This window comes from Durotheca rogersii (assembly GCF_024521655.1).
Source record: "Durotheca rogersii strain YMJ 92031201 chromosome Unknown GGS23scaffold_11, whole genome shotgun sequence".
NCBI classification, from domain to species: Eukaryota; Fungi; Ascomycota; class Sordariomycetes; order Xylariales; family Xylariaceae; genus Durotheca; species Durotheca rogersii.
Window position 1 is genome coordinate 796,661 of NW_026251242.1, and position 16,764 is coordinate 813,424.

General features: G+C 57.5%; 5 protein-coding genes across 5 annotated transcripts; 3 read left to right on the forward strand and 2 right to left on the reverse strand.

Annotated features, from left to right (window-relative positions):
- Positions 1–49: 49 nt before the first annotated feature.
- On the forward strand, positions 50–903 carry GGS23DRAFT_570020 (uncharacterized protein; the record flags this gene model as incomplete). The annotated part of the gene is made up of 1 exon (XM_051516482.1): positions 50–903. A coding segment is annotated over exon 1 (596 nt), but the record flags the coding sequence as incomplete, so codon positions are not given.
- On the forward strand, positions 882–4,101 carry GGS23DRAFT_570021 (mitochondrial protein Pet127-domain-containing protein). The gene has a single exon (XM_051516483.1). The coding sequence runs from the start codon at positions 1,143–1,145 to the stop codon at positions 3,720–3,722; it is 2,580 nt and encodes an 859-aa protein (XP_051371602.1). The 5' UTR covers positions 882–1,142; the 3' UTR covers positions 3,723–4,101.
- Positions 4,102–4,323: 222 nt separating this feature from the next.
- On the reverse strand, positions 4,324–10,221 carry GGS23DRAFT_74253 (serine/threonine-protein kinase gcn2). The gene is made up of 5 exons (XM_051521239.1): positions 7,610–10,221; positions 7,189–7,527; positions 6,137–7,133; positions 5,661–6,073; positions 4,324–5,598 (listed from the first exon to the last, which is right to left on the reverse strand). Exons 1-5 carry the CDS (start codon positions 9,971–9,973, stop codon positions 4,828–4,830), a joined length of 4,884 nt encoding a protein of 1,627 aa, XP_051371603.1. The 5' UTR covers positions 9,974–10,221; the 3' UTR covers positions 4,324–4,827.
- Positions 10,222–13,860: 3,639 nt separating this feature from the next.
- GGS23DRAFT_610042 (uncharacterized protein) lies at positions 13,861–15,273 on the forward strand. The gene has a single exon (XM_051520303.1). The coding sequence runs from the start codon at positions 14,087–14,089 to the stop codon at positions 15,029–15,031; it is 945 nt and encodes a 314-aa protein (XP_051371604.1). The 5' UTR covers positions 13,861–14,086; the 3' UTR covers positions 15,032–15,273.
- On the reverse strand, positions 14,788–16,639 carry GGS23DRAFT_570027 (uncharacterized protein). The gene has a single exon (XM_051516484.1). The coding sequence runs from the start codon at positions 16,518–16,520 to the stop codon at positions 15,351–15,353; it is 1,170 nt and encodes a 389-aa protein (XP_051371605.1). The 5' UTR covers positions 16,521–16,639; the 3' UTR covers positions 14,788–15,350.
- Between the last annotated feature and the right edge of the window lie 125 nt (positions 16,640–16,764).

Here is a 16,764-nt window from a genome sequence, read left to right on the forward strand (position 1 = left end):
CCCAGCCCCGCCTATCTTTATCTTATCGCCGCTTCTCACATGAGGCCCAGAAATTTCAATCTTTTTTTTTCTCCTTTTTTTCGTAAAAGCTCCCACTCTTCTATCCCACTTCCACCCACACTCCCCACGTCACATTTGGAAGGCGAACAGACACGATCGATCCGTCAACGCCTCTAACATTTGCGATGCTTCAACTGAGTAGCCGGGGCGCCCACCGTATCGGAACATCCTACATATGCGCCTCATGCCTACGAACATGCCCATCGCCCAGGCTGCGGGTGCATCATCCCACCTTGCTCCCTTACCCACACAGCCGGACGCTGTCGACCACCCCCTTCCGACTCGCGCCGGCGATAGAACCCGCTACGGACAGAGCCGATAGCCCGCTCCCTGATCCCCCGAAGAAGAAGGGCAAGAAGAAGAAATCCGAAAAGAATGCCGAAGCGCAATCTGTGTCTAAGAAAGGGTCTATCAAGACCGACGAAGCACGCCAGATACAAGTCCTAGAGGGCGCACTCCGAGCATTGAAGAATGTCCTGGCCTCCCAGAATATCAACGTCGAACAGATGAGCAAGCCAAGTGGCCAGTCCGCTTCGCAGGCCTCCGAATCTCAGCCTACGACCCAAAATGCCAGTGAAACCAATGACGAGGATGTCAAACCCGCTCGGAAGGCCGCGGGGAAGACGAAATCAAAGAAGGCTGCTGCTGCTGCTGCTGCTGACAGTGTCACTGAAACCCATGAGACGAATGAAGAAGCCACGGAAAAAAGGGACGAGGCTAAGGCCAAGAAGCTCAGTTCGAAGGCGAAAGAAAAACGTAAGAAAGAAACCAAGGCTGCCACCAAGGCTAAGAGCAAGAAAGGGAAATCCAAGAAGGCAGCTACCACCACCACCACCACCACCACCACCACCACCAAGAAGAAGAGGAAGCCAAAGGAAGACGAGGAAGATGTAGAGGAGACACCGCTGTATATCAACACGATAAACCCTCTGGAGTTGCACCTGCACCCTGTCGACGCTCCCCGCCCTCCCGTTCCTTCTCTATCTTATGGGTTGGATCGAGTTTTGTTTAACCCCGGCGTCTATACCGTCCAAGACCCTCGATCTCGCGTCTACAACTTCGACCCGTACTTGTCGGAGATAATGCCGATCCAGGAGTTCGATTTCAACGCGTTGCAGCGTTATGTGACCTCCTCCAAGGACAATAACTTGATTCGGATTGCCAAAGAACAGGGCAAAAAATACACAGGCTCGACCTCTAGTATGACGTCCATGCTTTCTCACTTCCACTACCTCTTGTCGTCCTGGCGCGAGATAAATACCACTATGTTGTCTAGAAGTCTGGTCCCCGACTCTGTCCAGTTCACGAGGATCATGAGAGGCCCCGCAGCTATCTTCCTGCACTGGAAAGATGGCACCTACGCTATCGATGCAGACAAGGAATTCGACACGGCAAATATTCTGAGTATGCTGGGCAAATCTATGGAGAAGCTCCTGACGCTTTCTAGGGAAGGTTACGAAAGATACAGGCACGTCAATTCGGATCAAATTACCGAGGAAGAGCGCAATGCCGATGAGGCGTTCCATTACACCGGCTTCCGCGACTTCATGATGCGCTCGCAGTTGGATGCGTACGATCCGAGGGTGCCGGGGACGGGTATGTTCGATCTTAAGACACGCGCTGTCGTATCCATCCGCATGGATGCCAAAGGCTTCCACAAAGGACTCGGATACGAGATTCGCAGCCGATTCGGTCAGTGGGCATCGTTCGAGCGGGAATACTACGATATGATTCGCTCCGCATTCTTGAAATATTCCCTTCAAGTTCGTATGGGCCGTATGGATGGTATATTCGTCGCATTCCACAATACTCAGCGCATCTTCGGCTTCCAATACATCCCACTAGTCGAGATGGACCTTGCGTTGCATGGAACCTGCCACCGGATGACTGGAGATCAGGAGTATAAGATCAGTCTCGCCCTACTAAATGACGTTCTGGACCGGGCAACCAAAAAGTTCCCAGAACAATCCTTGAGGTTGCATTTCGAGACAAGGACTTCTGTTTCTGCACCGTTCATGTACGTATTTGCCAAGCCCGTGTCCCAAGAGGATATCGATGAGGTCCAGAATGCCACCAAGGCATCCATCGAAGCGTTTGAGAGGGACATACTAGGCCTGGCGGAGGCAGACGCCGAGGCAGAGGCAGAATCGATCGCCTCCTCGGCCAAAGAATTGGCCGAGGAGGAAGAATCGGCCGAGGCAGAAGAAAGAATGGAGCAAGCTTGCGAGGTCCAGGCTCAAGCTTGCGAGATCCAGGATCAGGATACGACGAGCCTCTCTGCGTGGGAAGAGGTGCTTCAGATGGTCGAGGACGCCGTGGACGACGACGAAATAGGCGTAGGGGCAGTGCGAGAAGCCATCGAAGATGCGCTAGAACAGAGCGGGTTGCTCCACGCTACATCCTCTACGGACGCTCGAGGGCACGTCGATGCTTTGCTTAATGCCATTGTCACCGGTAGCAAACCTCCCCGGCCGATAGAATCTTCGTCAAGCTCGCCCGAGGATCATACGCAGCAGGTTGAGGAGCCAACCGAGGAACCGACGGAGTCGACTGGAGAATTGGCCGAAGAACGAACCGAAGATGTGCAGAAGGCACAAGACGTCACCGAAGAGACACGCGAACACAGTTCAGAAGTGTCAACCGCTCCCGAAAATGGACAGGGCAATCTCGCACCCGATTCAGATGCGTCAGCCTCGGTTGGTAGATCCACATCACAAGAACAGGCCAACCCCACCCCATCTAGAGAAGTAGAGGAGGATGAAGAGGAAGAGGAGGACGAGGAGAACGAGGAGGACGAAGAGGAAGACGACGACGAAGACGACGAAGACGACGGCGACGCCGAACCGGAGGCCGGAGAACCCAAGAGAGCTCCAAGTACCGCGCCGAGAATGTCCTCGTTGAAGGACCTTATCGTAAGCATGGCTCAGAGAATCGACGAAAGGTCTGTGTCAGACGAGATGCGCAGCCCAGCAGATGATTCGTCCAAACTTAAAGAATTTGAGAGGATTCTCGGCCAGCTCATCGCACGTTCGAAGGACGAGCGAACTCGGCTCCCTACGAATAATGTCGGCCAAGCCTCAGAAACTCAGACAGAGCCAGAGACACAGGACGGAGCGGAGGCAACAATGTCGGAGACAGGGGAGGCGGGCGCGCAAGATTCTTCAGAGTCTCAGGAGTCTTCCAGCGCGACTTCGGGCGAATCAAACACGGAAACTAAAGAGGAAGTGGTGCCAGATTTGCTTGGCATGGTTGTAACCATCAGGAATAAGGTCAACGGCCAGTACGTAGCGCGACCTGAAGACCTCAAAGGATCTGACCACTGGGTTGTGGAGTACAACATCGAGGAGATAGCGAGCCCGCGGGTACAGACAATTTATCAGCAATGTCAAACCCGACGCCGGAAATTATTCCAGGATACTGGCGATAAGGAGGCAGAATGGTACAAGATGTTTTGCGGAAACCTCGACCTCCACACGAATGCCGGCCGAGAGTTTAGAAGGAACGAGCTGAAGAGAGCGAAGAACAGCCCCGTTCACGTCTATGGCCTGGACAAACCGTTAACGTGGGAGGAAGCGTTCGGAAGGAAAGCCGAGACGACCGAAGAGGAAGCCAACAGCTTAAAAGAGCTGGAGAGATGGTTCGAGGAGTACTACAAGTTATAAAAAGGAGGTCGGTTTCGAGGGCACCACAACGTAGTGAGGGGTGAGCCGATATCCGGCCAAGGGGCAATACCCGAACCCCGGTGTACAATACATCCATCTTGACATGGTTTGTGACGCTGTAACGTTTATTCAAGAAAAGAAGGGAGAAGGACGATACGCAAGTTACGTGTATACGATGGGGGGCTGGCGGGATTTACGTGCAGGGGAGGGCATCGTGATGAGGGCTACCGTGGAGGAAAAGGAAAATGGAAGGAAATAGAAAGGGGGGGGGAAGCGCGGCAGTGCGAGAGGTCCGGGTCCTCTGTCTTCTCTACACGTCCGCTAGCCTCACCCGGCACGGTCTTCACACCACCCCACCGCCCCCTTTACCTTGCCTCTCCCTATCCCTCCCTATACGCCCGCCTTCGCGCCCGCCGCTGCTGTCGCCCCGTGCCCGACTTTGTAAGCTTACATACACGCATACTCTCTACCTAATCTTACTTCTCTCTCTCTCTCTCTATGCACGTCTGCCTGCCTGTCTTCCTGTACATATATGCTCGCGCAAGCGCACGTGTAGGAGTAGGACCCCCCTCGACTCTGCTTGTACTTAGAATATTGCTAGGCGTTCTCTGTGCAACTTATCGCATACGTGAGTCCAACAGCCCCCCCCCCTGCGGCTGAGGGAATGAAGATTGCAGGGGGCAGGATTCTAGCGAGGGTCTTCGAAGACGGAAACGGCGGCATCTAGAAAGGGGACATCCGCGATAAGAGAGGCGAGGGCCCCCTCCTACATCGAACCGGTGTGCACGCGCCGTTCGCTTTCTTTCTCACCGACAGGGACGGTCTCCGCCGTGTTCTGGCGGGTATTCAGAGCGGGTGGCCTTCATTTGGGGTATCTACCTGTCTACCTGCCTACCTGTCTTCATAGCAACACGTGTGACCACACAAATATCCATCTCCCTTCTGTTTACACACGTCTCTCCCCGTACTAAGGAGGCGACGACATATCTCTCCAGCTTCGTCCCCCGCGCGGTGTAGCTCCACTCCCCCGGCCGCGCATAGCTCGCCGTATAGCATGTGCCGCGAGCCGGCCGGCCAGCCGGGCCCCCCCCTTTCCGAGGGCGGCTCAGGCCGCCAGGTCGTAGTAGATGCACTTGGTGGTGCGGAAGTTGTAGACGAAGGCGTGCCGGCTGCGGCCGTTATTGCTGCCGCTGCCGCCGCTGTCCTTCCCCTCCCAGGCGGACCGCCACTCGCGCAGCATGTCGTGGATCTCGCGGAAGTAGCGGCGCTCGCTCTTGTCGACCGACTGCTCGGCGCGGCGCCAGCTCTCGGGCTCGGACAGGGCCGTGCCCGCGATCAGGTCCAGCGCCGCGTCCGACGTCTCGACCGCGGCGATCGGCCCGCCCAGGAACGTCTGCAGGTGCGCCGCCGCGTTCGCCTGCGCCTGCTCGATCACGATCCGCCGGTTGAACTTCTTCGACCGCGTCCCCGCCACCAGCACCCGCACCTCCTGGCCCGCGTTGCCCGCCAGCGCCCCGCCGCCCTGCACCGCTGGCGCCGCGCTCGCGCTCGCGCCTTCGGACGCCTTGGGCAATCCCTGGTTGCGGACGGGGCGTTCTCGCAGGGCCGTACGTAGCCAGGGAAGCAGTTCCGCGACCGGGATCTCCGCGTCGGGGATATCCTTGCGATCCATCGTTCTTATCTTCACCATGTTGTCCTGTTTGAGGATAGCTATCCACGAATACGTCTCGTCCCGATTTCTCGACGTTAGCTCATCAGGAGATCGAGAGTCCCGAGCTAGCTCGGCGCTGATGTCGTGAGACCACAACATCGACAGGATTTCGATACCCGCCGTACGAAGAGTATGAGCGTCGAAGCTGGCGACGAGAACGTCGCACTATGGGGAAGGGGTTAGTCAAGTAACAACAACGCGATGCACAGAACCGCTGATGGGCTTACCCGCTTAGCATTAAGGATCCCCTGCCCTTCCTCTTCCGATTTCTTTAAGAAGGCCTTGCCTCCCGAAGCCTTGGGCATTCGCGCCAACTTCTCCCATGCCAAGCTAAAACCAACCGCGTGCGGCCCTTGGCCATTCTTTGGGTGGTGGGATTTGATCAAGCTATCGTAGCGACCGCCGGCGGCGAAGACGTCTTTGACCTTCTTGTCATATAGACACTGGAACAGCATCCCGCCCGAGAAAAAGTTCGCCTTCACGCTACTGAGTGGGCAGATATAAATCTTGGCGTGGACGCCGAAGCGTTTCGTGTACTCTACGACATCCTTCAGATGCGCCAGGGTTGGTTGTAACCTCTCGTACAGCCGGTTGCCTTCGAAGATAGTCTTCAGCTTAGAGAATGCTTTCGTCGGGGTATCTACTACTAGTGAGCTAGCTGTCTACGCAGACATTTGCGAAAGATGAGAGGACGAATACTTACCTCGGAAATCGAACCGGCGAAGATCTTCGATGCAGGTGGCCGAGATTCCGATCATCGGCGATCGAAGCTCCGCCCGGATCTTCGCGAAAGTCCAGCTATGAATATTCAGCTTGCTGAGAGACTCGGCGGTCAGTTGCCTTGCACTCAAATCTACGTTACAAAAGTCGAAGATGAGTTGCAATAGGTCAGAATGGCTCAGGTGAAAGCACATGGGTGACGTCGAAGGGAAGGCGTCGATAATCTCATCCAGCACCTTGATTGCTTCGGCCTCCTTGAGGGCAAGATCCAAGGTATCCGCAGAGACAATGTCGTAGTCGACCTCACCAATCGTGAGCGGCTGTCCGCCGTTCTGCCTATCGCGGTAGACATTCCCAAACGTGAAGGATCTCCGAACGGCAGTAGTAGTGCCGTGCCTTGCGAGGACTCTGGCATTTCCAAGTGTTAGGTCGAAAGGCAGCTGTACAACGGTGCCATTTTGATCCAATAGCTGAACGATATTTTGATTGGAAGAATAATGTCGAGAACGGGGATATAGGGAACCACGAGGGGCCTCGACTGCACCATGGCGGCGAAAAACCGATATCAGTTCCTCTTTGACTACGCTTTGGTGGAGCAGTTCCATGACGGTCGGGTTTGGCGTTGACATGTCCCAGGCGTAGTCCTTCGTCGGCTCCGAGTGTGCCGAGAACAACGCCGAGACGACCTTAGGATAGTACGGCGATGCGGAATTGGTGAGGCTTGCAAGCGCTCTCTGCGCCGTCTCGTTTTCCATCTGAATCGGGAGCTTTCCGCTCCTCAGGAGCTCAATGCTGCCGGGGCGTTCCTTCGCGTCGTGTGTGACTAGCGAGAGAACGATGTCTGATTTCGCCGTATTACCGGGTTGGAAGTCGTCCGGAAGGAGGGAGGAGTCGCCCAGCTTTCCCAGCTTGTCGGCTCTCTCCATACCCACGACTGGATGGTAGCACATCTCGAAGAAGATAACTCCGAGTGAGTACATCTTTAACCAAGTTAGACGCAGAACACTTGAGTTTAGAGGCTGCGAGACGACTTACATCAACTTTCGAGGTATATGACCCTCCTCCCGCTCTTCGGACCTCCGGGGCAACGTAATACGATGTACCGATGCTTCTAGTTAAGTCGCCTGAATCCAAGCTAGCTGCGGTGAATTTTTCGGCAGCAAATTGGCCGGCAGTAGCCAACCCGAAGTCACCAATCTTGACGTTATTTACCCCGTCAGGTCCAAGACTAATGAAGATGTTTTCTGGCTTGAGATCGCGGTGGATGATATTAAGCCCGTGAATATGAGCCAATCCTTCCAATATCTGGCGAAAAAGGCGCCAAACCTCGTCGTTCTCCTTGTAGAGGTGTCTTTGGATAAGGTCTCGTAATGTCTATGCGAAAGTTAGCATTTCCGTGAAGAGAAAGAGAGAGAGAAAGGGGAGAGGTGCTCTCGGTATGCAATACAATACCCACCCGCTTTTCGCAATATTCCATGGAGATGTACATTATAGTCCCGAATTGTCTTGTATTGCTCTTGACTTTGCCGAGCGGAGCCGTGGGCCCTGTGCCCTCATCCTCAGCGGAACGAGCGATGACGGAATTCACGTCCGACTCGTCATCTTCATCCTCGTCCGCATCCTCGTCCGCGTCCTCATCTGTATCCTCGTTATCCTCGGCGTCCGATTCGTCGTACCCAAACTCTATATTAGGGTGGCTGGATGAGATGAAATCCAACCCTCCGGCGCTAGGAGCAAATTGGATATCGATTCCTTGTGAGGCAGTCTGCTTCGAGTCGGTATTGGCATCCTCGGTCGACGTATCCTCGTCCGTGTCCGGCAAATCGGGTATCTCCTCCAGCCAGGTATTGTAGTATCTCACGACGGCGGGGTGACTTAGCTGAGAAAGCAGCCTAACTTCTTTCAGTACCGCAGACAGGCTTGCTTGGGAGCGTTGGGTGATTTTCTTGATGGCGTAGATTTGGCCGTCGAGCTTCTTTCGCGCCTTCACAACCTCGCCGAAGCCTCCCTTACCCAACCGTGCCTCTTCCACAAAATCCTCCTTATACCGCGACGAAATTTGGGCTCGAGTAATAGAGTCGTGTCTTGGCCGCATAAGGAGGGCCTGTGATAGCGAACCCGGTGAGTTGGGAGTAAGGAAGCTAGCGGAGACATCATCAACGATGATGGGTGCGTCGGTTGCAAGAAATTCACTGGAGCTCAGTTCGAATGCCCGAGGCCGCTTCTTGGGATCTAGCTTGAAAAAACGGGCCACCAATTCCTCCAGCGGCCTAGATAGGGACAGGGAGTCTATGAGGGCAGCTGGGGACTGATATCTTTGGAACACATCAAGCCCGAATATCATTTGCAAGAAGACGACCCCAAGGTCCCATACGTCGGTCTTTTGGGTGAGCTGTGGCCGCGAGCTTCCAGCAACCTCGGGTGGTAGCCAGTAGGTGGATCTCGCAGAGTCCGCAGACGAGCTTTTGAGCGACCTACGGCAGAGATTATGCAGCTCCCTTTCATAGGCGACATCGGAAAGTTTCACTATGACATCTCCGGTCGGCTCCCTAAAGAGGAGTATATTTCGAGGATGAATATCCTGGTGAACAATGCCAGATCCGTGCAGATGCCCTAGAGCATTTAGTAGATCAGCTACCCACGAGCGAACTCTTCCCACTTCGAGTCGCCCTGCGAGATCTAGTAACTCTTCCAATGCACCTCTCTCTGCAAGCGGGGTGAGGAGTCGCACCGTCCAGCCCATAGAAGCCGGCCCGTCCTCGGCATGCTCTCGATCGACGCGGAAGTTCAGGAGCTCAAGGATGTTGCGGTGTGATATCTTCTTCACCGACTCCAACTGCCCTTCCAATGCCTGCAGTTGCTTTTTAAACTGGGCCGACTCCTTGGGATCAGACCGTAGGTGGAATTCTTTGAGAGCGAGACTCGGTCCGTTTCGTCCGCCGGGGATGTGTGGCCAGACTCGGTACGTCGTGGCGACCTGTCCCTTGCGGAATTCGCTTCGACCGGTGACAGCGTTGAACACAAAGGCATCCCCAGCTGAGTCGGTAACCGCGCATGTTTGGTCGAACTCAATCCTCTTGGTTTCCGAGACCTGCGGGTTTTGAGAGCGAGTATTGGCCGGTTGGGGTTTGTTTTTCTTCTTCGATTCCTTGACCTTGGTCCGTTGCCGGTCGACTTCTTGCTGTATCATATCCTGCATCACCCTCTCTTCCTCTTTGATCGCATCTTGTCTCCTGCGTTCCTCCTCCTCGTGCTGCTCTCGGGCTTGCTTGGCTAGCTCTGCTTCGTGAGCTGCCCTCTCTTCTTCTAGCGAGGGCAACTCCAACCCGTGGGATTTGGCTTGGGCGGCGTCTTCAAGGATATCTTGGAGGCCCTGGGCTAGCTCGTGGATCATAGGCTCTGACTGGCCTTGTGCGGCCAGAGCCTTGGGCTTTTTCTCAATAAACTTCTGCAGCTTGAATACAGTCGATTCGTTCAGGACACCCTCGTCCTTTAGGCTGAGCAAGGGGGCCGACTTGGGGTATGTGGCCGTGAGAACAACGCTCAGGGTGACGGCTACTTCTTCATCCGAGAGGGCTTTGACACGGATGTCAAAGGACGGCTCAGACTTCTGCCAGGCTGTGTTGGCAGCCTTGTGCTCGATATAGTCATCGCCGTAGATGGCCTGCAGAACCATAATCTCCTCCTTCTGAGCGTCGAGATACTGCGTTTTGGACGCCATGTCGGGGCTGGCGGGGGTCAGCCCGGGGTAACTCGAGTCATCGGCTTTGGTAGTGAGCTGCCTATGCCCTTTCCAAGGTCCGGTTGGTTTCGAAGCCATCTTGACATTTCAGCAGGGGTCGTTCGGGTGGAGCGAGGCGAACGAAGAGACTCACACAGCCGTGGCTGTGGCTGGTCTACTGATCTGTGGCCATGTCGCAGCGGAGATAAAGTAGTTGATACACAAATACAGGTGGCTCCTAGATCTATCGAGGAGGAGGTGGTGAGAACCACCAAGGGGAAGTTGATGAGTTGAGGCTACATACAGGCTCGTCTCCCTGTCGATCTGGTCGAAAAGTAGTGGGCGTGGAGGTGCGGCGGCAGGGTCTTGTAGGGAGCTGTAATTTAGGTACCCTAGGTACAGCCAGGGGAGCACCTTTGTGTTTTGTACCTCCCATGTGCCAACGCTACATGCCTCAGGCTGTCAGGTACCTACATCATGCCTACAGGGCTCCCTGCATCACCTGGCCTCTTCCTTGACCGGGTGCCTCTATACGCCTTTATTTAGTAAGAAGGGCACCTCCAAATCTCCTAACGCACCTCCTAGCCTCAGGTGCCTACAGGCTACAGGTACCCTAGCAATACCCACCCGCTTAGCAAGTACCTCTTTATACTGTAGAGTATACATACCGCTTGCGTAGGGGGTATTATCGATGCCTTGAGGCAAACGATAGAGCATCTAGCTGCGTCGACAGCAACCTGGCCTGGACTGGTGGGCGGTAGAAGAGAGAGAAGATATCTGCAGCCTAGGAGGAGGTGGCCTCTCCGGGACATCTCTTCTCGTCTTCTCGTCCAATGCCGCCCAAACCCCCTATGTCGGTATGACCTATATCGGCACGGCCAGAAGAAACAGATATCTGGGCTGCGGAAAGGAAATGCACCCGTCGGGTCTCTGTGGAGGTGCCGATATACTGAGGTCCTTGAGACAGGTACCTAGGTACATTTACCCCACCATGTGATAACGGCCATCATGTTAGGTAATTTGATGCGATATTAGGTCATGTACATTACAGGTAGGTACCCGGCACAATGTACGTGTACAGCCACCGGCCCATGTGCCGCCTGGCAGGGTATGAGTACAATAAACAGGCATGAGAGCAAGTATCTTGCCTACGGCGATAGGCTGCGGGAGGTACCTGAGAACTGTACCTACTTCAGCCCTGGGAACGCGCTCCCAGACTGGTTCAATTGGTTCAATTGCGGCGCTTTCGATGTTGCCCCGGACTTCTCGACTACACAAGTAAACACGCCAACAACATCTCGTCTTACGCCCATTGCCGTATCGCAACCATCGTCAGGCCGCGAATTCACCTCGCTGACCCGCGCCGCTCCACCGTCTTTCACTTGCTCATGGTCGCACTTCTATAGGCGAACGCCATTCTCGTCGAGCGCGATGCTTGGGTGGGCTCTTAAGAGAGGCTTCCAAGGCGCCTCCGGGAAGAACGACGCGTCCCATGCCGCTGGAGGTAAGGCGAGAGCGCCGCAGCTTCGGTTCACCCCGCAGACTTCGGGGCTTGGCTAATTCGCGCAGAGGATACGACGCAGTTCGAGGCCCCCGATACGCCAGCTCCCATCTTCGCAGCGCGTGCCATCCGGAATGCCATATTCGGACACGGAAATGCTCAGCCTGTCCCCCTCCCCGCTATGGCGAAGCCTGCCGACCCTGCGAAAAACGCAAACAATGACGCGGGGTCGAATGACATGCAGTCTCCCACCAAGCCTACCAGCATCCTACTGACCCCCGGGACTGGGACGGCACGCCGCAAGCGTGTTTCCTTCAACCACGACGTCAAGCCCAGCAACAGCGTAGACGCCAGCCCCCTCTCCCGCGCGCGATCTCGGAGAAGGACGACTCTCCAGCAAGCGTTGGAAAACTCCCGCTCCGATAAATCTAAGAGGTCGCTGGAGAAGGTGGACGAGGAGGCCTCTGCGAAGGCGACCAATGACGAGTCCGAGGGCGAGTGGGAGGACGATATCTGCCACCACGACTTAACAGTGGATCTTAATGAGCCCCACTCGGAGTCGGGGAAGTACTGGAAGGCGGAATTTAACAGATACCGCGACGAGGCGATGGCAGATATCGAGCGGATGGTGAAGTTCAAGGCCTTGGCCAAGTCGTATGCTCAACAGAAAGACGCCGAAGCGCTTGATCTAGCCCAGAAGCTGAAGGACGAACAAGCCAAAGTGGCTGAGATGGAGGAGAAGATTGCGGTCCTAGCCACCCAAGTTACCGACAGGCGAAGGCGCGGTAGCGACAATAGCGATACTGATCGTATCATGAAGGATTTAGCTAAGCAGACTGCCTTGGCTGTGCAGTACCGGGATCAGGTTAAGGAGCTCGAGGCGCTCCTCAGGGAGTACGAGGACGACTTGAACCAGGCTGATCGCCGCATCGACACATCACCCAGAACGGAACGGACTCTTTTCGAAGTTAACCGAGAACTGAGAAGAGCAAGGTCCGAACTGAAGCACATGGATAAACTTCGCGAAGAAGTGAAACGGCTCAAGTCGGATCTAAGTGCGGCAGAGCAGCGGGCAAAGCGGCTGGCCGAGGAGCAGAGCAATGCGGGAGCCGTCGACTCATCGCGGGTCCAGAAGTTAGAGAGGCAGTTACGCGAGACTAAGGACGAGTTACGAGAGAAGGACACTGACATCAGAAGACTCAAGAGGGACTACGAGAGCCTCAAGAGGGATGCCAAGCTCCGAACTTCCGAAGCTATGCAGGTGCTGCAGGAGAAGAACGGCAAGATTGCCGAATTAGAAAAGGCCGTCAAGACTCTCGAAGCCTCGCGCACTTCGAGCAGAACCACGCGAGACCTCAAGTCCGGGATCGAGTCCCTCAGCAAACCGTCCAAATACGAGGGGGGTCATTCCTCGCGCCGCCATAGACGGGCAGCCTCGGTTGAGGACCTCACGCTCGACATGACCCGGAGATCTCTCCTCGGGGACGAGGATGAGCAGGAGAGGGACCGCACTCCCAAGGTGAAGTCTCATACTTCCTCGCGCCCCGACGGATCGGCCAGCCAGGCCTACACCAGCAAGCCGCCGAAGAGAAAAGAGCGAACGGAGGGTGTCAAGCGAGAGAGGGAACTGGTGATGGAAGACTTTGATATTGCCCCTCCCCGTCCTATCACGAAGCCTAAGGAGTCGTCGCCACCTTCCGACTCCCGCAGAGCCGCGACTAACGTGCTCTCGGACAAACTCAACGAGGCATCAACGAAGGACACTTCCCCACGCCACCATCATCGTCTGAGCGCCCACGAGCCCCTGTCGTCTGGCGCTCGCGGGGATGCGCCCGGCCAGACAACGAGTAGGGCCCGCCCTACGTCTCTCGCCGTTGACAAGGCCGACATGCACGGCGTTTTGGACAAGGCAACACCGCGAACTAGGCCGAAATCCGTCGCCAGCCACGCGTTGTCGCCGGGCGGCGGCGATACTCCGGGTTACGATCTGGTGCAGAACCGATTCGCACGCGTCGGCGGTCCTGAGCCGGAACGCACAACCTCGGTGAATACTTCTCGATGCACGTTGCCGGCCGATCGCCAGGCTGCAGCTCGAGCCCGCCTGGAGCAGAAGCGGCTGGAAAGACAAAAGAACGGAAGCCGTCTCCGCGACAAGGAGAATGTCCGACCCTAACAGGTGGAGGCGAGGTGATATTCATTGCGGGGGGGGAGGGCCACGGAGGAAACGGTTGGGTATGGTCGGGTTCGCTTTCAAGGGCATGCATGACAGGAGGCGAATTTAGGCGGTATTGCATTGTACCAAATATGGGTTTACAGACGCTCGGTGTGTTTCTGTACTAGGTTTCCTCCTCTTCCGTCCGTTGGTGAACAAAACCAACGGATCCTGTATTTGATGACGGGTATACGACGGAGTCGAGCGGTCCCGGGCGTTATCGGTGCGGACGAGACCACTGGTTTAAACCGGTCTAAATGGATCAACCCTTGTTGTATGAGAGCAGAAAATCAACCGTTTTCCTGCGAAACTGTGCTTCCGCGGCTAAACGCTCCGCTCCATTCCCTCTACTAATCCTCTCAATCCGTCCGCTCCACTGGCGTGAATCGCATCCTCTAACACAACCCGACCCTGGCCTTCATCACGTGCGACCAAGCCAATAGCAATAACCGCAGCAAGGCCTGCTATCTAACCCTCGAGTGCGGCATCCGCCCGCGCCATGAAAACCGCGACCGCCGGCGACGACTCGGAAGAGGCGCTCGCGCGCGAGGTCGCCGAGTTAGAGCGCCGGCTGCGGCGGGCGAGGGAGAAGCTCGCGCGGTCGCGGGCGGGCGCGGGCGCGCCGCCCGCCGCCCCGCCGCCGTCGCTCGCCACGCAGGCGCCGCACCACTACCTGCTCCTGCTGTCGGACTCGGCGCTGCCGCTGGGGTCGTTCGCGTTCAGCGCGGGGCTGGAGTCGTACGCGGCGCACGCGCGGGGGCGGTCGCGGGCGCGAGGGGTCGGCGCGCCCGCCGGCCCCGCGCTCTTCGCCTTCTTCCTGCCGGTGTCGGCGGCGAGCTGCGCGGGCGCGGCGCTGCCGTTCGTGCTGGCGGCGCACCGGGACCCGTCGAGCGGCAGCGTGGCGGCGCTGGACGACGCGCTGGACGCGGCGGTGCCGTGCGCGGTCGCGCGGCGGGCGTCGGTCGCGCAGGGCCGCGCGCTGCTCGCCGTGTGGGAGCGCTCGCTCGCCGCGCCCGCCGGCGCCGAGGACGCGCTGCGGCCCTACGCCGAGCTGCTGCGCGCCCCGCTACCGCCATCCCCCGCCGGCGCCGACGACGACGGCGACGACGACGGTGAGCCCCCGCCCCCGCCCCCCGTCGCCGCCCACTTCGCCCCCCTCTTCGGCGCCGTCGCCGCCCGCTGCGGCCTCTCCGCCCGCCAGGCCGCCTACGTCTTCCTCCTCGGCCACGCCAAGGCCCTCGCCTCCGCCGCCGTCCGCGCCGGCCTCCTCGGCCCCTACCACGCCCACCGCGCCCTCGCCGCCGAGCCCACCCGCGCCTGCCTCGCTGCCGCCGTCGACGCCGCCTGGGACGTCCCCATCGAGCGCGCCGGCCAGTCCGCCCCCGCCGTCGACCTGTGGGTCGGCCGCCACGAGCTGCTGTACTCGCGCATCTTTAACAGCTGAGGGTAGGGAGAGGGGAGGACGGGAGGAATTTGTGGTTGGGTTGGGGATAAGTTGGATGGATGGCAGTGTGATTTGCTTGCTTGGGTCAGAATATTATGGCCCGGGATTGGTACATGCGCGGGAGCAGAGTAGTTGGTTGCGGTTCATCGTCGAGGAAACAAATTAGTCTTTGTCCAATTTGGGCGCCCTGAGCAAATGGTATCTATGGAGGTCAAACGATGCTTTCTATATACAGATCTTTACGCACGCCCGAATTTTCTATGCCGGTATCCCTCCTGGAGGTGCCCGCGAATGTTTTTTTTACTAATACACTAAGCGCCTAGTCGTCACCCTCACTGTCACTGCCGTACGCCACTAACGGACCGGCCGGGGCCGTGGCCTTGGTCTTCGGAGCCGCCGACACCCTCGCGTTTTTAAGCGCCGCCAACGTGCTGTTTGAGAATATACCTCCTTGCTCCTCTGCCGCAGGCTGTGACTGCTGTCGCTGCTGCTGCTCCCCGTCACCGTCGCCATTGACCTCGCCGCCCTCAATCATCAGCCGCTGCTCGTGTTCCAGCTCGTAGCCCTGCCTCCCGGCGGGGTTGACGGCCTGGGCACCGCGAGCGAAGTAGATGTCGTCGGGGGCCTCGTAGCCCTCGAGACCGAAGCTGCCCTCGATCTTGCGGCGCTTCCTAGCCTCCGGGTCGCGGCCCTCGATCTCGGCGATGAAGGCGGCGGGCAGGGCCCTGCGGATGGCCTCGGCGGCCTGCTCCTCGATGCGGCGTGCCTCGCGGGCCTGGGCCATGGGGTTCGGGTCGGCGGTGGCCCAGCGCACGTTGAGAATCTCGTTGTGGTCGAGAGCCTGGTGGGCCATGGCCTCCTTGGCGAACTGGGCGTTGGCCTCGTTCGTGTAGGTGATGAAGGCGACGCCGCGGGTGTTGAGCACGCGTATGCGTTCGACCTGGCCCCACTCGGCGAAGTGGCGGGCGACGATTTCCTCGATGTCGTCGGTGACGTGTATGCGGCCGACGTAGATGGTGCGGTTCTGACGCATGAAGCTGCCGACGCCGCCCATGTCGTCGCGGTAGTCCGAGTGCTTGTCGCGGCCGAAGCAGTCGACGTTGGGGTTGAAGAGGTCGTGGATGCCCGGGAGGCGGTGCAGGTACTCGCAGTCCTGGCCCTTGGGGCAGATGCCACGCGCGAAGAAGAGGCAGAAGTACGAGCCGGTGACCTTGTCGGCACGGGTGTAGCCGCTGTCCTTGGCGACGTTGCAGCGGCCCTTGGCGGGGGTCTTGGATAGGTATTTGTCTTCGCGGTCGCCGCCGGACCACTTGTTGTACCAGATGTTGAAGATGGTGCCGGTCTGGGGCGGCGGCTCGGAGGTGATGAAGGAGGGATCGACTTGCGGGCGGGCTGGCCGTTTCTTGCGGATGATCTTTTTCACCTTCTTAGGTGCCGGCGCGGCCACCTCTGCGGACTGGGCCGGCACGAGATCCCTTTCTTCGGACATGGCGTGCTGATGGGGGCTTCTGTTGTCGGGGATTGAGGAGGCGGTGGTTGGTTGATGGATGCGAGACCGTGAAGGGCCTCGAACTGCCCCAAATGAACGAACAGGTAGGTAGGTATTATTTGTTTTTTCGGGGCGCGACGACCTGGCTCCACCGCTCGATCCGGGTATTGGCATACTAAAATCGATAAGGCCCTCAGTCCGCGAGGAATATATCTTTTAGATACATATATGCATATAGATAAGA

Excerpts from the sequence above, each read along its gene's own strand:
- GGS23DRAFT_570021 (XM_051516483.1), top strand. The coding sequence starts at position 1,143 with ATGCCGATCCAGGAGTTCGATTTCAACGCGTTGCAGCGTTATGTGACC.
- GGS23DRAFT_74253 (XM_051521239.1), bottom strand. The coding sequence starts at position 9,973 with ATGGCTTCGAAACCAACCGGACCTTGGAAAGGGCATAGGCAGCTCACT. Across the intron at positions 7,528-7,609 it reads TGGAATATTGCGAAAAGCGG|ACATTACGAGACCTTATCCA; the intron begins GTGGGTATTGTA and ends ACTTTCGCATAG. Across the intron at positions 5,599-5,660 it reads GGATCCTTAATGCTAAGCGG|TGCGACGTTCTCGTCGCCAG; the intron begins GTAAGCCCATCA and ends CCTTCCCCATAG.
- GGS23DRAFT_610042 (XM_051520303.1), top strand. The coding sequence starts at position 14,087 with ATGAAAACCGCGACCGCCGGCGACGACTCGGAAGAGGCGCTCGCGCGC.
- GGS23DRAFT_570027 (XM_051516484.1), bottom strand. The coding sequence starts at position 16,520 with ATGTCCGAAGAAAGGGATCTCGTGCCGGCCCAGTCCGCAGAGGTGGCC.